The 21682-nt window shown below is 42.8% G+C and overlaps 1 protein-coding gene across 1 annotated transcript; it reads left to right on the top strand.

Annotated features, from left to right (window-relative positions):
• Nucleotides 1–12157: 12157 nt before the first annotated feature.
• Kcne5 (potassium voltage-gated channel subfamily E regulatory subunit 5) lies at nucleotides 12158–13594 on the top strand. Its single transcript, XM_028767515.1, has one exon. The coding sequence runs from the start codon at nucleotides 12324–12326 to the stop codon at nucleotides 12753–12755; it is 432 nt and encodes a 143-aa protein (XP_028623348.1). The 5' UTR covers nucleotides 12158–12323; the 3' UTR covers nucleotides 12756–13594.
• The last annotated feature ends 8088 nt before the right edge of the window (nucleotides 13595–21682 follow it).

The raw sequence follows: 21682 nt of genomic DNA, 5'->3' as shown, positions 1-21682 counted from the left end.
ATGTAAGGTGTGTGAAGATGTGCACAGACACATTATGTTACTTGCCTCTATTTGTAACTCTACTTTGGTGACTTCAGGCATTACTCAAATGTAGCCTCTAAAATTTTATTTATATTTAATGCTAAAGATGGGAAATAGGGTCTGTCTATCCCCCCTTTCGTGAGAGAGTTTCTTTGTAGCCCAGGTTGACTTCAAATTTAGAATCCTCTTTTAGCCTCTCAAGCGCTAAACTTTTTTTTTCTTCCAGATAGAGTTTCTCTGTGTAGCCCTGGCTGTTTTAGAACTCACTCTGTAGACCAGCCACCTGCCTCTGCCCCCTGAGTGCTAGGATTAACCCTCCTGTCTCCCCCCACCCCAACCCAGCAAACATTTTAAAGACAAGTACAGCATAGCATAGCACTGGACTGCTTTAGGAAGCAAAACCATTTCCGCTTTAAAGTCTCACCAAGCTCAAAAAAGCTATTAGATTTCCTTTGTTTGAAATCACACCACTTAAGAAGTATACCCAAGCATTGGTCTAGTCCTGCTAGGTGCTACAGGAGACAAAATGTCTTGTGCTCTTGTTACATGTAACAGACACTGCTTGTGTCTTAGGAGAAGTCCTGTGAGCTGATGATTTCTGCCTGTTGGAACTCGAAAAAGGCAGAGAGCTCTTTGTAGTTCAATATCTGTGAACACTTCTTGGATAACTCCGGTATTAAACGGACTCAAAAGTGGCAAGAGTGAATCATGTCAGATTTTGCTGGTGTTAAGAAATACGTATTCATTCTCAACAGCCTTGGAGGACTACATGGAATGAGATCTCATATCCTAGAACTCTCCCAAGAGATTGCATGTGTGCCTGAGATATTGATACCCTCTGCCTTCAGAGTGGCCCAAACTCCTGGCAGCTTGCATTCTTACCTACTTTTCCCAGGGGATCAATTTTTATTATCACATGTACTGAGCAGTTTAAAAAACCAGTTGGAAAGCACTCTTCGATGGACTTCTGCTCTCAGTATGCTGATGCATGGTCTGATGTTTTATTGCCTGCCGTCCCAGGCTCTTGGCAAGTAGGCACTGTTACATCTGTGCTGAGCATAGCATATATGAGGAAAAGTAGACTTAAGGAGAGTTCAATGTGAGTACCCTAGCATGTTAAAGATTTGCAGGGGAGGGGACCATCAGATCTGCCCATGCTGTGTCCTGCCTGGGCAGTTTGGAGAGCAGCAGAGGCACCCAGAATTGTTCATGTTTTGAGGCAATGGGAAATGATCAAGCCCCATCACACATTTAACATATTGTTGGATGACTCATGAGCCACTGAAGCATTATTGTCTAAGAACAAAGTCAAAATTCAGACCGATGGTAGTTGGCAGACAACTGGTCTTCATTTCCTCTCAGCATTGAGTTTCAAGGCAGGCTCTGTCTACTCAACGTCTTTCATGGTCTAGGGCCTGATTTCAAGAATTCCTAAATGTTCCTGGGTCATTTCCCAACTCAAAAGCATTCAGCAATTCTTCCTACCCCGACGTGGAGACCTTCCCTGCGTATGTAGGAGTGAAGGGAAGTGAACTCATGTGTCAAGTGTTAGCATGTTCTCTTCAATCCTCTGTCCACCAAAAGACTACCTTTATAAACAGGACCCAGGAGGAGACGTGCTCCAGGGTCAGCTAGATTACTGTCTGCTATATCTCACGTAACTGACACCAGCTTTTTGGAAATTGGAGAGTTTCCATTAGCAAGCCCATTGGCTGGTCAGTTCAAGAGCCTACTTTGTTGTTTTAATTTATCAAAATCGGCCTCCGGTTCATCGTCTATCTAAGCTGCAGTGGCTCTGCCTAGCTTAGCCGCCATGTTTCTCGGTCAGAAGCCACATGCGTACAGCAACTAGAACCCTCCAGTCAGAAACACCAACCCTGCCACCCATTGGCTCTGCCAATCTTCCATGCTGTCTCCACAAGGCAGGGCATTGCCCAGACCATCCCACCATTCATGAGGGCCCATTAAGAGAATGAGACTCTAATTCTTGTAGATTAATCAAAGGCTTATATATTTGGTAATGATCAGTAACAAGATACTCATACAATCAGAAGAGTAACCCAATTCCCAACCTAGATATACCAACTACATTTGACTGCTACAGACACGTGAACATCCGTCTCCATCTCCTCTTGCCTTTCTTCATCACCTGCTAAAGCAAGCACAAGAGTACAATGCATAGAGCTAGGCTATAATCCTACACGACCCAGGGAAACCTGTGGGCTGTCTTTTGCTGGTTGGTTAATACCAGGAAAGGTAATTAACTTTCTAAACTTCAAATTTGTAAGGCAGATATATTAACTAGTACCTACTTCCCCAGGGTCAGCATGAAGATTTTCAAGAGTTACCTCGTGTAATACCTAGCTCTTGAAAGTGACTGTTCCAGACTGATAAAGTTTAAATTTAGTTTATATCAGCCATGCTACCTTTGGGGGCAGTATGCTCTGAGTTCTCCCAGGCTCAGTAAAAAGCCTCCCTTCTGGCTCCACAGCACCACAACCTTACTGTTGAGAATGAAATAACCACAGCTGTATACACAGTGTTATGAGCCAGGTTTTTTCGTGTTCAGCTTTTGCCTCAGAATCCTATGGTAAACATGGTTGTTATCTCCATTGTGTGAAAAAGAGAATGTGTAGCTTTGTCCTAGAACTCCCTTTGTAGAACAGGCTGGTTTCAAACTGGGAGGTCTATCTGCCTCTCCTCCCAGAATTCTGGCATACACCACCACCACCACCACAGCTTGGCTGGCTCTGTTATTTCTTATGCACTGTGCTTTGCTACAGACATCTACCAGCACTTTTAGCACTTCTTTGTTAAAATGGTCTGGCTGGGATCTGCCATTTCCTTGCCCTCTTGAATTTTAGCTTCATCATATCAGGAACCATATCATAGCAGGACCAGAGAAAGTCCTCTCTCTGGACTCTAGTGACTAGAAATATTGTTTCCTTTTTATATTTTTAATGATTTAAAACAATTAAAATTTTTTTTCTCTTTACATTCCGATTGCTGTCCGTCTTCCTGGTTCCCCCTCATAAGTCCCTTCCCCCCTACCCACTTCTCCGAGAAGATGGAGGCCCCCCTTGGGTATCCCCTCACCCTGGCACATCAAGTTTCTGTGAGGCTAGGCACATCCTCTCCCAATGTGACTAGACAAGGCATTCCAGTTAGGGGAGCAGATTCCACAGACAGGCAACAGCTTTCAGGAGAGTCCCACTTCAGTTGTTTGGGGGACTCACATGAAGACCGAGGTGCACATCAGCTACATATGTCGGGGGCCGGGGTGGGGGGGTATGTTTAGCCCATATATGTTCTTTGGTTGGTAGTTCACTCTCTTGAGAGCCCCCAATTCCTGTGGAGGTCACATCCCCTTTGGGGCCCTCAAGTCTTCCCCCAACTCTTCTATAAGAGCTCCAGTCAATGTTGGACTGTGGGTCTCTGCATCTGTTTCAGTCAGCGGGTGGAGCCTCTCAAAGGACAGTTAGGCTGGGCTCCTGTTATTATTTAAAAAACAAAACAACAAACAAACAAACCAAAAAAAAAAAAAACCAAACCCTGAAGAGAAGTGAAAACTGTAGTCTACCACCAGATGGCGCTGTGGGACTCCAAAAGAAAAAAATGCTCCTCAGCTTTCCACGTCCCACTCTTTTCCCACCCAATGCTCCAAGTAGCACACATTTGCCTCCCTTGTTCAAAGAAGACTGGGTAGGTAGGTGAAACATGTTCCAGATAATGCCCAGGCAGAAATGGGCAGAAATCTAACAATTTCATGTATGACCCATGTCTTCCCCAAAGGGAAGGTTAGCCTTCATTCTTTTGGAGGCATGCATTTCTTTCCAATACCTCCAAGGGCTTTGGAGACCCTTAGCACTATTCACAAGGTAGAAATAAAATCAAGAATTGCCCAAAGCATGGGAGGAGGTTGAGCAGCGGAATCCTAGAAAATGATAAATTTGGGTTCGGGTGGCTTCCCTGTTAATTTAAGTCCCTTCTATCTCCGCCTTTGTTTTCTCAGCTATATGTAAAACAAGGAGGCTGATGAGACCTTATACTTGGAGATACTTTCTCCCCGCTATCCTTTGTACACAGACAATAGATAGCAATATTGTAAAGCTATGGCATTGAGGATTTGGTCCAAATCTCAGATTGGCCACCTGTATGATTTGGAGCAAGCTATTTAATATCCGTTTCTCCACCCATTGGGCTGCAGATTCCTTATGTATATAGTGGGAACGGTAGTATACATACTGCACAGAGTTGTCATTAAGGGCTCACTGAGATTCTTCATGGAAATTGCTTAACACACGCACTTTGAATAAAAGCAATTATTCCACAGGGCTGGTGCTCATATTTTATCACTTGTGTGGCTGTTCATTTAGTTGTCATCAAACTTGGGGGCAGCTAAGAGCTAAAACCAGGCTTCCCTTTAGAAGTATGAAGGCAAATCCATTTCATAGATGCAAGACACGGTTGTGAATAGGATTGAGGCAGAGGGCTGCAAAAGTAACCTCGTGTGATTAAATTCCTCATCCATTACTTGTGGGAACATAAAAACAATTTTCAAAACCAGTTTGGCAGGTCATTATAAAACTAAACCACATCTTTTCTACAACCTAGAGTTTCTACCCCTAGGTATGTACCTAAGGAAAAGGGCTACTCATACCCTGAAGAGGATTTCTATAATACCACTCACAACAGTGTGATATCTAATATTCAGAAAATAGAAACAGTCTACACGTGCGTCAATAGGCAAATGAACGAACAAACAGCATGGAATCCTGCAAGTCCCACTCAGCAGTGCTAAGAAGCAGACAACAGATACTTGCAAGAATGCAGATGGTTTTTGAAAACATTGGGCGGAATAAAAGAAGTCTTTTAAAAAAGAGTGCTGTACATTGTCTGTAGGAACTTAGTGTAGCCACTGTGGAAAATCAGTTTGGGGTACCTGTATAATGATCATGTACGTGATCCAACTCTTTCAAAACTCCTGCATGTGTAGCCAAAGAAAATGAAGCCAACATATAAAGGAGATACCCATTCACAACAGCTAAGATATGGATCCCGCCTAAATGCCTATCAACAAGTGGATGGATAAGGAAAATGTGCTATATGCACACTGTCTTAGTTACTATTTTATTACTTTGAAGAGACACCATGATGATGGCAACTTATAAGATGCATTTAATTGGGGACTTGCTTACAGTTTCAGATGGTAAGTGGGTGGGGGGGGAGCATGGTGGCAGGCAGGCAGGCATAATACTGGAGCAGTAGCTGGGAGCTTACATATTGGCGGCAGAGAGAGCAAAAGACTGGGTCTAGTCTCGGCTTTTGAAACCCCAAAGCTCACCTACAAGGACATACCTCCTCCAACAAGGCCACACCTCCAAATCTTTCCTAAACAGTCCACCAACTGGGAAATAAAAGTTTCAAATATATGAGCCTACAAGGACCATTGTATTCAAATCACCATCACATACCATATAGTACTACTAAGCCATTCAGAAGGGTGTAATCGGGTCATTTCAGCAAAGTGGATGGAACCAGAGGACTCTGTATGAAGCCAAAGAAGGCAGGTACAAAGGCTGCTTGCCCTTTCTCATGTGGAACCCAAAAGTCGTCCTCAAAGTAGAGTAATGTTTACTAGAGTAAGGTGGCAGGATTACAAATGGAAGAAAGGAGATATGGATATGATGAATGTACTCTATATGCAATGTGGAAACACCACATCAAATCCCTTCTGTATGTGCAGGTCAGATCATGGGATTAAAAAAATACTTCTCAGCTAGGAAGAATACTCGTTCAGTAAAACACCTGTCTTGCAAGTGTGAGGACCTGAGTTCAATCCCCAGGATTTACAAAAAAAGCTAGGTGTGGTGGTATGCATAAATATAGACATATAGACACACACACACACACACGGACATGTGCATCTACACACACATGATCACACATATGTACATGCATGCACACAAAAGAAATCTCTTTATGTATATAAAATATACATGTATGAGCTGCATGGTGGTGGTGCACGCCTTTAATCTCAGCACCTGGGAGGCAGGCAGACGGATCTTTGCATTTGATGCCAGTCTGCTGTATAGAGCAAGTTCTAGGACAGCCAGGGCTGTTACACAGGGAAACCCTGTCTCAAAAAACCAAATATATGTATATGTGTATGCGTATATGTATGTGTGTATAAAAATCATAGTGCCTTCCTTCATTATTCTCTTAATCTGTTTTATTGTTCTTCATAGAATTTAACATCCCCTCTTATATAATATTTGTAATATGTCTCTTCTGGTGCTAACATACACAGAGCAGGGACTTTGGCAACTATACTCTAGTCTTAGTATGCTTGGCACTTATTAAGTGCCCCTCAAAAATTTCATTGAAAAAATGTGCATTTAGAGTGTCGTTATATTCTCCATCTCTTTAGAAATTATTCAATAATAAAAAAGAAATGTATAGCAAGATGATTGGTCTGTATTAGGAACCATTAAACACTAAGTGAAACATGCAATTTGTTTTCATTTGTAGTGCCTGTGTTCTCCATATCTGTCAGGAACAGTCAGAGACAAGTTTATGGAAGCTTCTGCTACAGCGCTAGAGAGAGCACCCGCGACACCAGGTGGAGACAGCCTGGTGGACAAGCTGGGGATCCACCTAGTTGGGGAGGTGATATCAGGCAGATGTACATCTTGGGCCCATTCACAGTGTTTGTGTCTCTAAGGCAATGCTGTGTAGCCATCTCAGAATAATAAGGCTTACCTAGAAGGATTCATGATGCATGATCCTATTTATTATGAACCTCCATTAACAGGCAAGACTAAACATCAATGGAAACACTTTACAAAATACTTGCCTCTGGTTGAAGGAGGCAAATGCTTAGGAAAGGACAAGGAGGGACCTTGAATGATGGTAATGACATTTTAGCATTTGTCAATTGCTTGAAAATGTACTATTAATATTTATATGGTTGATTGCACGTGTATTTCAATTCAAAAGGTGAAAAGGAATAATCAGTAAATATTGAGATGTCAGGGAAGTGCTTAAGAGTGAAATGTATTGATCTCAGATAATGGATACATTGGTGGAGGGATGGGTAAGTGAGGAGTGGGTACTGGCAATACAGGATCTGACAAGCTGAATAGCTTAGGGTAGGCCAGACCCTCAAAGTGGTACTGTGGGGAGCTGGTAGGGTAAGATGCAACACAGCAGATAACTAGCTGAGAATGCCTGCAGGTTTCTTTAGACAGGGCTCTGCAATCTAGTGCTTAGAGCTTTGGTCCAGAGATACAATTCTTTCTAATTCAGAGTTTTGTCTGGCTTCCTTGTCCACTGCTCATTCAGCTCCATGTCCTGGCACTCCCTGCTTGTTTCCAATTCACAAAAATAAGTAGCTGGGAGAGTTATAAAGCCACAGACTGTTCATCTATGTGATTTGATCACTGGTGTTTCCCTACCTTCCAAAAACGGGGCATTGCAGTGAGTAACATGCAGAATCTGTGGGGTGAATGCATGCCTGGAAGAAAGATGGAATGGTGTGTTTGCAATCTACACTCAATACTTCATGAAGCTTTCCCAGCCTTCTGGACTCCAGCAATGTTTGCCATCTGTGCCTGTCCTTTGGCAAGTAGCCAAACCCAACACAATTCCAGTCAACCACCTTGCATGGAGCTGCTCTGTTAACGAGAAAGACTCACAGGTTTAAGGAATGGGGCAAGCATTTCCTAGACCATTGTGCCTCGATTTTATTTTATTGATGATTTTTTTTATTTTTTAAATTATTTATTTACATTCCAGTCATTGCCTTCCCTCCAGGTCGCCCCTCCCACAGTTCCTCGTCTTATTCCTCTTCCCCCTTGCCTCCATGAGAGTGTCCCTCCCATGAAGCCCCCCATTTTCCTAGGGCCTCAATATTTTATTTTAAGATAACTTGGACATGGATCAGAACCTTTCCTGTACAATTTTAATGCCCAGATATATGATTATAAATTACTTCCCTTTGCCAATACTTGTGATTACCATCCAAGAAACAAATGAATCCTGGATGATGAATAAATAGAAGATCATTTAACTGTTATGGGACAGGTTTGGGCACTGTGAGGGTGGGGAAGATTAAGAAGGATTCCTGTCTGATAGAATTAGTTTCATTCAGTGTGGGAGGGAAGCCCATTTAGGGCTGTCCTGGGACTAGGATTTGAAAGGATGCCCAGTAGTCCCTGGTGTATAAGGAAACCAGACACCCCTCCCCAGCCACGTTTCTCTTTTTAGGATTGACCTATTTGAACTTTATGACTATTCATTTCTGTTTCCATTCTCCTATGCACATCCACCACACTCAATGGCACTAAACATTAGTAATTTGTTTTTTGTTTTGGTAATGCTTTCTTTTAACGGAATTAGGCATATCCTTGTATATCTTCGGTAAAACACTACTTCCATGGATTTAAGAATTGCTATTATACCGAGTTACTTGTGGACATTTTCATTCTAATACATAATGTACTTTGAATATATTCCCCTGTATGTGGTTGCTTCCCCTTTTCTCTCCTCTCTCCTCTCAGGTTGGTTCTGTTAGTTCTCCTAGACAGTTTTGCTTTTTCTTTCATATCATCTACACATATAGGATATTATGAATCTATAAAGCCTAGGATCAAAGGTGAAGTTCTGGGTATAACAGAACAATTACAACAATGACTCATTTAAATAAATGATAATAGGTTTGTTGTCTGGAAGGTTGTGTAGTTAATGAAATCACATTGTAGGAAAAAGAGAAAGTGATGTGGAGAAATGCACAATATATTAAATGAGAAAAATAGGTTACTGGGGCAGTGTGCATGCAAACATGTCTATACACATATGCAGGTGGAAGAATATGTACAATTGATTTTGGAGGTTCTTTGTGTTTTAAAGGATTTCTTCATTTTTTGAATTTGGACCAAGTCCAGTGAGGAACTGGATAGTACAAAGAGAAATATGGAGCAAGGCTTCCTTTAGTCAGTAACATTCATTTGTTTGCTTTTGAGATAGGGTTTCCCTATGTAGCCCAGGTTGGCCTTAATCCTAGATGCTGAGATTAAAGGTGTGTACCACTGAACCTTGCTCTTTCTCATTTTGAGCAAGGCACAATGCACAGAGTTTTAGAGAGAATCTCCAGGAACATGCCATTATTCCAGTTCTAAGGGAGAGAGGTTGTCTACTGGTGATACAAACTTAAGGCCCACCAGAGAACATTGCCTTCCATTAAGGAAGCCACGAGGAGCAACTCCGGCTTCAGAATATAGAACGAATTGATTTCAGTGATATTGGAGAATTATTCTAGCCAAAGCAGGAAGGGTTGGGTTGTAAGCGAGGAGATTTGCCAAGAGACTCTCAGTCTGCGCATTTGACCTGGGTAATGAGAGCATGGATTAAGCTCATGGCAATAAAACCAGAAAGGAAGAAGCGGTCGGTCGGATCTGAGAGATGTTATGCAGAAAGAATCAGAGCCAGGGATCCAAATTTGACTAAATACTTGCCAGGTAGCAGGTGAAGCTATGTAAGGAGACACTTTCCAAGGAAATGGGTATTAAGAGAGAATAGCTGAGGACTGGGTGTTCGCAGATTCCGACAGTTAATTGGAGGGGGGAGGAAGACAAGCCAACGGAGAACACAGAGAATGATGGGTCATGGAGATAAGAGACACTTGAGAATGCAATGCCAGGAGTGCCAAGGCTAAGACGGTGACAGGAAGAAATTGGTGCTTGCAGTGTCAAATTTACCTTTGAGGTCAAAGGGGAAAACTGAGTATAGAGCCCTGATTTTGACTAGGAGATCACAGGTGAGAGGTTTGGTAGAAGGCATCCGATGACAAAGGCAGAGGAGAGTAAATAGGTGAGGCTCATAGACACTAACCATGTAGAGAAAGTAATTTATTAAAAGGGATATATATATATTATATATTATGTATAATATATATATATATCCCTTTTAATATATATATGTGAGTCAGGGTCTCACTACATATCCCTGGCTAGCTTGGAACTCAGTATATAGACAGGCTGGCCCTAAACTCACAGAGGTCTGCCCGACCCTACCTCCTAAGTTCAGAGATTAAAGACATGTGCCACCAACATCCAGCCAAAGCTTACAGTTTCAGCATGTCTACTTGACTTTCTTAATCTGTTTCATTTTTGGAAAAATGGAAGTCATCTTATGAGTTTCATAAGCCACCAAGAAGTCCAAGGTTAAGGGCTATTCTTTACACTATGGGCAGGAACCTTTCTGCCTTTAGTAATGCCCAAACTTTAGATTTTTTTAAAGGCATATTTTAAAAGACATGAGGAATCTTTCAGTTCAACAGTTTCATCTCTGGAGAGTTACTGAATTGCAAAGTCCCTAGTAGTATCTTATGACATTCATCACCCAAGTCATTTTAATAGCCATTTCCTGATTGAAGCCCCCTCTGAGCTGAGAAGCCTGAGACATCCATCCAAGTCATATAAAAGGTCTCTGAGGCCTGTTACAAGTTGCATAGCTAGGAGAGAGTGATAACAACCGTACACAAATACCTATAAGGCTTTTACCCCTGAGGGAGAATGGGCTGAAGGGTGGCTGGGGCAAAGGTGGCAGCAAAGCTCTTTAAAACTCCATGGCAAGGCTGGAGTGATTGCTGCCCTTCCAGAGGACCCAGGTTTTGTCTCAGCTCAATAACCATCAGCAACTCAAGTTCCAGCGGGATCTGATACCCGCTTCGGGCCTCTGCAAACACAAGACATACACGCTGTGCACAGAAACGCACGTGGATAGAATACTCAGACACATAAAATAAAAATAAATATTAAGACCCCCTAGCACTGACAGCTTGGTCTCTGGATCAAATGGTATTTATTGATCAGGCAGCTCCGTTCGCAGTGTCCAGAGGGCATAGACTTCTTCCTGCCCTTCTCTCCTTGTCTCTATGTAGCCAAAGTTGACTGCCACTACCTCACTTTTTCTACATCTCTTGTCTACAAATCCTTTGCTTAGTCTATATTCAATTTAAGACAGCCTAAAGTTTTTTGGAATAAAATGTGACATTGTCATCTACAAATGTACTTGACTGCAGTCATGTTTATCCCGTGAAGCATGTGGCCCCCAGTCCTCAGGTTAGACCTGCCTGGAACTAATCTTTGCCAGGTTGCCTTATTTCCCCCTCTACCCCAGGAAAACATGACTGTTCTAGAAGCTACCAGACGCTAGAGCTACTATTTAGCCTTGGAGAGTCCCACAGCTGTTCTGTCTTGACTGAAAAAACGTATGTTTTCTAGAAAGCGCATTTTTCAGACTCTAGAGAGTATAGTCAGAGATTTCTTTGGTTGTTGTTGTCGTCCCCGCTCCTCCTAATGGTAGAATTAGATATCATTTCTGGGAAGATGGCTTAGTCAAAGGAAACAAGGTCACATTGCGCCTAGAACATGCACATCTTAAGGTACATGGATGACTGTCAAGGTGTAATATCAGAGCAAGACTACTTCCCTGCGGTCTGGTGAATTAACAAACGTTTTGAACAACCTGGGAGTCTTCCATTGTGTTGGCCTACCTGATCAATCATTCTGGCACCAAATTTGCCCTGGGTCTCTTGTAAATAACATACTGTCTTCAGACTACAGGTAGGAGAGTGTGAGAAAACGTGTGAGAGGACTAGAAAAGAAATAGTCCTTGCCTAACAGGGGTAGGATGTGAACAAGGGGTCTCAGCTGCCATAATCCAGCTAGAGCTAATGGAAGACATCTGAAGTCTTGCTTGGGTGTGCTCCAGGGCAGGTTCTGCCTTAGGGGAGGCAGGCGGCTGCTGTATCTGGGCCAAAGCCAGCCCTGCAGGGCTGGTAGCTAGAACTTGGAAGGAATTCTTTTCCGCAGCCCAGGGTCCAGGCTTGGCCCCAGCATGCAGCCTTGCCAACCTCTGCTGCCTGGGGCCTAGCACATTCCGAGCCCCCACCATCTCCGCCCCTCCTCTGGGCTCGCCCCATCCCTTGTCCCCTTCTCCTCCCCCTACCAGCTGTCCCCTTTCCCCTAAGTGGCCAGACAGTCTGAGCCTGGAAAGAGGCGGCGGCGGGGTGGAGGGGGCGTGGTGGGGAAGGGAAGGAGGAGCGGGGGTGAGGGGATAAGGAAGCCCCGGCCCGCGCCCCTAGTCATTGCGCGCCTGCCGGGGACCTGGGTGCCACCTCGCTGTCGAAGTCTCGGCACCCTGCCTGCTCTGCTTGCTCTCCTTGCTTGCTTGCTTCCCCTCGTCCAGGGGGAAAGGTCAACGGCGTCCTGGAGCCTCCGTGCCACTCTCCAACAGCCATGAACTGCAGCGAGAGCCAACGGCTGCAAACCCTCTTGAACCGCTTGCTGCTGGAGCTGCACCATCGTGGCAATGCCAGCGGCCTAGGCATCGGACCCGGCCCGAGCATGGGCATGGGCATCGTCCCAGACCCTTTCGTGGGCCGCGAGGCGACCAGCGCCAAGGGTAACGATGCTTATCTCTACATCCTACTCATCATGATCTTCTACGCCTGCCTAGCCGGAGGCCTCATCCTGGCCTACACCCGCTCCCGCAAGCTCGACGAGGCCAAGGACGAGCCACCCCTGGCCTGTGTCGCCGAGCAGGAATGGGTCCCCGCCGCCGTCATATCTGCTGACCCGGAGAATGGCCAGGGCTTGCTGGCTGAGAGCGGCCACCAGCCTGCACCAGGGGCTCTGGCTGCGCTGGCCCAGGGCGCTGAGCGGGTCTAGATCCGCTGCCCTCCTCATTTTGCTTATCTCTGGGCCTGGCTCCCGCGCTTTTACTGCCCTTCCAGAGCTTGCTTTACCCGAGGCCCAGAAGATGATGAGAGGTCAGAATCCAAGGCAAGGCCCTGGAAAGAGAAGCAGCGCCTTACTCACACCCAACCACTCTCTCTCTCCCCTTTCTTCCATGCCGGCACCCCTACCCCGCACATCCAACTGAATTAAATTGCCTCTGCTCTCTTGTCTTCAGCCAGCCCCAACACCATGCTCCGGCCTTCTGGGAACAGAATCCAGCACGTCCAACACTTGGCATCGAATCGAAGCAACGAAGTCTAGCAGAACTCTGGGGCCGTTTAACTGGCAGCTGCTCCAGGGGCTGCCAAGGACTGCTCACTGCACAGCTAATGGGGTTAGCCATCACTGCCAGGCCGGCTGCAGCAGCTCCAGCTTTCTGTTGCCTTGGGGACAGAGACAAAGAGCACGAAGAGACCTCAGACATCTTTTCCTTCTCTTTCCCTTCAGCAGGCTACTAGGGAGACACTATTGTGGGATAGAATGGACTGAAGGAGAGGGAAGGCTCAATGGGAAAGGAAGATCTATGGTTCCAGGGGTATGGTGTTCTTGTTTCCCCGTCTCCCTATTTGTTATCCCAAAGGTCTGAGTATTAGTGATTTGGACATCTGGCTTGGATAATCATTACTAGTTGCTTAACTTTAATGACCCCAAATGCTTCTCTTATATTGGTTCAGTTATTACTGCAATGTATGCTTCATCTACCATTAGGCTCAGTCATCCCCAGCTCTGTAACCCTGGGGAATCTTACAGGCAGGTAATAAAGTTTGTTAAACAGTAACTCAAGACTCTTGTCTCCAGCCCAGCCTTGAAACCTACTACTGGATAGACAGGGAACTGTTTATTTTTCGTTTGGAGATGATGTTTGGGAATTGGGTGGTTGTGATTTCTATATTGATTATAGGCTGACTATGATAGTTGTGGGGGCAAGGAAAGAACATATTCAGAATCCCAGCTACTGAGGGTGTTGAGGCAGGGAGATCATTTGAACCCATGAGTTCAAGGCCTGCCTGGGCAACATAGTGAAGATGTTTCTGTGTCTGACTTTTTTTTTTTTAGAAATGTGTCTCAGAAGTTATAACTGCTTTATCACCTCTTCCCCTTTTCTTAATTCTTCATCACTTTTAAAAATGACAATGCTAATTTTAAAAAAGCCTTCAAGACATGGAAGAAGCTGGAGGGAGGGGGTTCTGCAGATATGGTACATATATATTAAACATTAATGTAATTAAAAAAGAAGGTCTCTGAGTCCCATAAGTACTAGCTGTAATCAAAGTGAGTTTCTAGAGCTGTCTTTATAATGAAATGAGATTTACACAATGTAAAATTGTAACACAGGAGTCAGAGGTGGGTGTTTTTGTAAGAGAGATTAAGACTGGGTTTCATTGTATACTTGAGGCACACCCTGAACTTACTATGTAGCCCAGACTGGCTTTGAACTTATCCTCCTCCTGTACCATTACCCCTGGCTCTAGAAGTGAATACATCCTGACTCATTCTCCTTCCTTCCAGGTTATCAGAAACTTGCTTAGGGCTGAAATACTTACAGTGATGGTTTGAACTTCATCAATTATACATGAAATTACTTCGTTAAAGTCAGCCAATTTGCTTCAGTACAGCTGATTTCTCTGTAATAGCATGGTGAAGACTTTCTGGGTCAGTAACATGCATTGATAGTCCAGAAGATTCATTCAAGCCATTGCCCTTGACCTTCCAGTTCATCTGGTGTTTTACGGGCTCTATTAATAAGTTAAATGAACTTACTTTCATTCCCAGGCTTCATTCCTTGAAGCTATGCTGGCATTGCCTCATTGGCTCCTCTCCAGTTCCAGTTCCAGGCCTAAGGTTACCTCCTCCTCTTGAAGGTGGGGGCTGAGAACTGGGCAGGCGTCCAGGACAACGATGGGAAGATAGAGGATGCTGGGAGAGTCACTCCAGCCGTGTAGGGAGACCTGAGAAAGCAATAGAAAAAGGGTAGAGATACATAGCCATGTTGAAGGACCTGGGATATGGTCCCCAGAGCTATGAGTTAACTGCAATAGTTTCATTTATTTCTCTGGCATAAATGGGCAAAAGGGGTTGTTTTGATAATGAAATGTAATGGATTCTTTAGGTACTGAAACTTGGGAAGTGTATTTGTAGCTATTACCAATATCTGTAAGTATATATTGCTAAAAGTAAAAGAAACAAGACAGAGTTGGAACAATATCCATAAAAAAAAGCATTATAATGCTAGTAGTGAAAACCAGAATCATATCAAGTCAGTCTTGGTTTTAGATAATTTTTAAAACCTTTTTACAACTTAGGTGCCCTTCAAGAATTCCTACACACAGTAGCTATACAGAAGGCTCCTTTCTAGAAAAGTGAACTGGCTGGAGGGTGAGTAACATGCTTTACTGTCCAGTGAGTTTTGTCAAATGCTTTTATAATTGAGAGTTTGTCTCAGTTAATGAAGTTTCCCACAAGTTTGGACTCCCAGATATCTACTAACCAACAGTGTCCATTGCATTGAAGTGATCATGTCACAGTCAACAAAACACGGACAAGGGAAAAGCTAGACGGCAAGAACCTCTAGTCTTGATAACAGCCTCAAATAGCATGAGGCTACTCTTTAAGTTTGGAAAGTTTAGACTTGCCCTTAATCGATTTTAAAGGTTGTTAAGTTTAAAAAAAAAACCCACAAAAAACCCCTTAAAAAACCCAAGTGACCAATTTTCACCCCATATAATCACACACCTCCTCTTTCCACTCAGGTTCAGATGTTTGTAAAAATAAAGAAGCAGAAGAGGCTTTTTTTTTTAAAGTAAATGTTCTCAAGGCTCTCAACAGAGGAGTTCTAGGCAATGTTTTGAGTTACAGTGTGCGAAAGTGCTCATGACCAGTAAAGAAAAGAGCAGAAGCTTTTCTTCCATTACAAGCAAATTTCCGTGTAGTACATTTGAGTTTTTTTTTTTAAACAGGGATATAAATGGAGCCTTTCATTTGTTTCTAGTTACCATCTTCTTTTCAATTTGCCTTTGCTTTTAAAACTCGTGATCTGTACACTATTTGAATCCACAAAGAGGAAAGGGCTTGGGCTTGGGCTGTTTTCCAAACAGTCTTGCCTGGTGGTTAAAGCAAATGTACCATGATGTCCTGGAGAGAGGGAGAGGACCAGGAACCCCAAGAACTGGAGTCTAGCCATGGTCTTGCCGATTACCCAGTATTCTTTATCAGAGTGAGTTGCTTAGCCTCTCTGGGCTTAGGTCCCCATGCTTTGGTAAATTTGAGGAAGTAGTGAGGTCATGGATGGGGAATAGTTAGAAGAAATACAGCAGCCAAAGATGTGTAAGTGTTCACTTTATGTTTTCTTCATCCTTCTTTAGGAAGAAGATAAACAGGGAAGGAAGATAAAGGGAAGGGAAGAGTCCCCATTCTGTAGAATACCTAGCTCTTGGTAGGAGTTGAATAATAGTAACTATCTTGCACACTTCCCTATCAACTGACTTCCCTAGCTCTCTCATGACTTCAGAGCCATAAGCCACAAGCCATCTCCCGCCTCCAGTTTCCTCATTCCTGTCAGTATAAAATGTTAGTTTTATACACCGTGGTGATAACTATCTCCCCCTCTTCCCTCCACATGCATTGACCCATTCTTCTATTCACCCTTTGAGTAAAACTCTTCAAGTGAATGATCTATCCTCGGCTCATTCCCTTCTAGTCTTAGCTCAGTTCATTGCAATAGGGTTTTTTTTTTTTAATCGCTACCACACTAAAGAAACTGGTGTATCACAATCATTAACAAACAACTCGTTTGTTGCCTAAGCTATTGCTTGTTGGTCTTTGTTTTTTGTGACTACTTAGTAGCATTTAAAGGAATTGTTTGGTTCTTCCTGGCATTGCCTTCCTGTTTTCCATAATACCCCCAGTTCCCTGGTAGGTCTCTTTATTCATCACCTCTTTTCTTCTAAGTCTCTTTTGTTGATTCCTTGACTTCTCAGTGGTTTCATTTTGTAAATCTCAATACAATAGTGCCTTCACCTATGAATACCATGTTTCCAATGATGACTCCCAAATTAATAATTTATCTCTGAAATTCTTACTCTGAACTCCATATTAACATCTGTCTACTTGACATCTTTCTGTGGCTATTGCAGCCTATCTCAACCTTAACACATCCAATTTATTTACTTTTAAAACAATTATTTATGAAGTTATTTATTTAATGTATATGAGTACACTGTAGCTGTCTTCAGATACACCAGAAGAAGGCATCGGATCCCATTACAGATGGTTGTGAGCCACCATATGGTTGCTGGGAATCGAACTCAGGACCTCTGGAAGAGCAGTCAGTACTCTTAACTGTTGAGCCATCTCTCCAGCCCCCAATTTATTTTTTAAAAATTCCTTCCATAATGTGCTATTGCACTTGGGAAAATAAAAGCCACTAATAACACTTGGGACCTGCTCTGATATTTACATTTAAGTCTCATCCTAGCTAGAAGTTAGACTGGTGTTCCCTGACAGTCCATGTTATTCTCCTGTAAGGCATAATTTCATAGAACACTGATATTAGGCAGTTTAGGAGTAACACACATTTCTGTGACCTTGATGAAGCAAAACAAACCAAGATGCTTTTCTCATGTTAGATGAACATATTCAAAACCATGGGTACCATGAAACTAAGAAATACTACAGTACTTGCTTTTCCAGTTTATCAGAATGATTGATACTTCTCTAAAAGTGACAGTTTCTCTAGCTTCCCACTGTTAAATAGGATCTCTAATTAGAATCACCCTCACTTTCTGATAGTATACAGTTTTTTAAAATAATCCTACCATCCTCTCTCTACTTGCTTCTATCACAGCAGGAATCGTGCTGAATCCGTTCTTTCCTTTACCTTCCCACATTCAACCTAACAGGCGGATCCATTGAATTTTACCTCTACGGGATTTCTACACATGACCACTTCTAATGAACTCTACTTGGAGGACCTCAGTTTTTACTTCCATCATTTTTCTTGAACTACTAAAACACTACTACCTGGTGCCAGAATAGAAAACCTAAAAGCATACCATCCCCTGTCTCTATTCGAGGCCTTTTTTTTGTATTATCCACACAATTAGAATATAATTGTAGCCCCTTGGGGTGATTGTAAAGCCCTGCCTGATTTAACCCATTCCATCTTCTCCAAATGTCACCTTCAGATACAGCACTTCTTCTACACAGTACTTTCCATGGTTTCAGACACCTGCGCTCTGAAAGTTTTCAATGGGAAATTTTTGCAAAGAAACAACTTGTAAGTGCAAAATCATTAGTCGGTCGTTCTGAGTAGTATAATGAAATTTTGTGCAATTGCACACAGACCCATCACGATGTTATTCATTCCTTTGTGCACACTTCATATGTTATCTGTCCATAAACAGCTTAGCAGTTAGCTCAGTTATCAGATTGGTTATAAGATTGTGTATTTATCACAATGCATCTGCAGACCTGGAGAATGGCTAGGGCTTGCTGGCTGAGAGTGGACCACCAGCTTCCTCTCTATGCAATAAGGACCCAGGCCACAAGAATAGTAGTGATGTTGGCCATTTGAATATGCTGAAGTTAAATTGTAAGCCAGAAGTGAAAAATTTCAACGTATTAATGTTTTTTCCCCTTTCTTCCTTCCTTTTAAAAAAAGAAATGGTAGGGGTTAGTAAGATCTATGTTAAAAATAAATCTTCTATTATGAAGTTGTGAATAAGGAAGTAGAAATACAACTTTTGTCATGCCTCAGACAGCAAAAGTTACAGCCACTGTCCATGGTAAGTCCTGTATATTTATACCCATAGACAAAGGTTACTCTTGGCTTTAGTCAGAGAAGCTTCTCTCTGCAGTAAACGGTGATGAAAGCAGAGACGTGGGGCTGGAGGAGCTGAGAATGGCAGAAGCTTGAGTGCTCACACCCTAAACAAGGCATTTATACCACTCCCTCTAAGGCATAAAGGACATGGTGGAAGGTAGTACAGAAAGAATCTAACAACAAATTATGAAAAACAGAAGCTATGAATTTCAAAGTGAACAATGAAGTGTATATGGAAGAGTTTGGGGAGGTGGGAGGAAAGGGAAGGGGGAAATGAAGTTATTATAATCTCAATGAATGTAAGAGTTGCAGAATGCTGCCCTCTGGATACAACAAAACCATTTCAGTCACAAACTCACAGTAGCTATGGTTATCTGCAGTATGCCTTGTACAGATTCAGATACAGATGATACAGATACAGATACAGATACAGATACAGATACAGATACAGATACAGATACAGATACAGATACAGATTCAGGAGAGGCTCATGGCCATAATCCTCTTTGGAGTACTATAGGATATTGCTGCATTCTGGGGGAGGAGGAGTCATCGTCTTCAGTTGTATACCCACTGGTAAACACAACATGGACACACAGATGACCCTGATTAACCTCAGTGGGTCACAAAACATGAATATGAGAAAGGGACTTGTGGAGAGAGGGGGTAGAAGAGCGACATTGGAGGAGAGTAATCAGAAAGCATTATATACACGCATGAAATTGTTAAAGAGCAAATGCGATTAATAAAAAAAATGTAAAATGAAAGATGGAAAAAGAGATCTGGCATAATGTTATATGCCTGTAGTTCCAGCCAGTTAGCAAGCTGAGGCAGAAGCATCAACTTCATCCCAGCCAGTGTGCAGTATAATGAAACCTTTCTCCAAAAAAAAAGCATGAAGGTGTACAGGGCACTAAGTGTGTGTATGTGTGTGTGTGTGTGTGTGTGTGTGTGTGTTTATAGCTAGAGGATAAGGACTTGATTCTGTTGTGGTTTCTGGAAACCACTGAGTGTATTAGAACATATTTCTCACAGCAAAGGGTCGCTCTACTCTTGTCTTTCTGCCTCACATTCATCTTGTTGCTGGGCTCTGAAGATATAAAGCATTCTTTCTGCCTCAAAGCCTTTGCATGCTTGGCTTCCTCTGCCTAGAACATCCTTCCAGTACACCTTTCCATGGCGGCTCCCTGTTGTCTCAGCTCAGATGTCTCTTCTTTGACCATCTTATCTATGCTGTTCCTTCTGTTCCCACGTCATTCATCAGCCTGTTTCCTTATACATTCACTTTATAGCAGACATTGCTGGCTGAAATCATTGTCTATTTACTTATTTCTCTGTTGATAGTGCCACCTAGGCAAGCTGCAATTTTCACGAGGAATATATAAGGTAAATGTTTGCTTTTGTATAACTCTTTGATGTAAGGTTGATGCTAGAACGTGCACACACAGTTTCAAATCCTGTGATGTGACACATTCTTACCTATGTATGGAATAATCACCCAAAATCCAAAACTATAAAATTATCCATCACCCTCACAGGTTTCCTTTCTTCCTCCCGTATACCTCTCTCCTTCTAGCCAGACAACCATAATCCACTTTCTGTTGCTATGGTGTACTTTGCATTTCCTCCAACAAGTATAATCATTCTGCACACATTTCTTTCCCTCAGTACGCTGATTTGGGGATTCATCTACATGTTGTGTGTCTCAGCAGTTAATTTTTTCTTACTGCTGAATAATTGCAGGGATGTGACACAACATGCTTGTCTAATCACTTGCTAAGGAATTTCTGGGTTATTTCCAGTTTTTCACAATCATAACTAGATTTTTATGTGATGGATATTTGTGTGCGAGCTGTGTGTGTAGACCCATGCAGACTGCAAACATTTTGTGTGTCGGCTTCTTTGCATCATCCTTCATGCCCTAAACTTAAAAAAGATAAATGTATAGTGACTAAATGTCTTAAGGAATAAATCAGCTTTTCCAGCTCAGGTCTCTGGAGAGTTTCATTAGTAATGTGCCCACCTGAGAATCCTGCAGGATCCTACCTTTTCTCCCAGCCACCCCCACTGTCTAATCTGCCGTTCCGAGTGAATCCTTGGAGGTGTCTCTTTCCACTGTTGGCTCATCGGAGAAATCTTCCTCACCGGGTTCTCTGCCAATGCTGCTCTTTACCCTAAGCTGGCCCCTCTGGCTGTTCAGCAATCCGTTCATTCCTCGCTTGCTGACTCCCTATCACATTCCCTACAGCAGCTGCTCCTAACTTCCTGCCCTCTCCTCAAGCCCCCGACTCCAGTCCTCCCCCTCATTCTCAGGAGATGACTTCATCTCCTTCATCATTGGGAAGGTTGAGGCCAACTGACAGGCACTCCTTTGGCTTGCATCCGAGCTGTCTCTATACAGCTCTCTCTAACGCTTCCGGCTCGCTAGAAGAAGTGCCTCTTCACCTTGGCAAGGTTAAAGTTTTCCATTGGTATACTCTAACGATATAAAAAACAATAACAAAAAGGAAAATATAAAAAACCTCTTTACTAAGCACTGTGCACTAAACTAAGTGTGGAGAAAACTACTCTGACTTGTATTGAAAACTTTGCCAAAACATGTTATTTGTTATATTATTATTATTATTATTATTATTATTATTATTATTGCATATGGTAAAAGACTCTTTTTTGCTTGTTTGCTTGCTTGCTTAACATAATGTCTATGTAGCCTGGCTGTCATGGAACTCGATATGTAACACAGGCTGGCTTCAAACTGATAGTCTTTTGCCTCTGTCTCTGGAGTGCTCAGACTAAAACCATACACCACCACACCCGATCTAAGACTCATTGTTTTTCAACGATGTTGCAAATGCATAAATAAAATTGGTCTTCCATATCTGTTGGCTCCAAATCTATAGATTCATCAAATCAAGGGTCAAATGTAACTGAGAAAACATATCTTTTTTGAACAAATGGGGATTTCTTCCTTCCTTCCTTCCTTCTTTCCTTCCTTCCTTCCTTCCTTCCTTCCTTCCTTCCTTCCTTCCTTCTTTCC

Source organism: Grammomys surdaster, unplaced genomic scaffold, assembly GCF_004785775.1.
Source record: "Grammomys surdaster isolate TR1022 unplaced genomic scaffold, NIH_TR_1.0 173, whole genome shotgun sequence".
In the NCBI taxonomy this organism is placed as follows: domain Eukaryota; kingdom Metazoa; phylum Chordata; class Mammalia; order Rodentia; family Muridae; genus Grammomys; species Grammomys surdaster.
Note: the sequence above shows the minus strand (reverse complement) of the source record. Positions and strands in the feature narration are given on the sequence as shown.

Excerpts from the sequence above, each read along its gene's own strand:
- Kcne5 (XM_028767515.1), top strand. The coding sequence starts at position 12,324 with ATGAACTGCAGCGAGAGCCAACGGCTGCAAACCCTCTTGAACCGCTTG.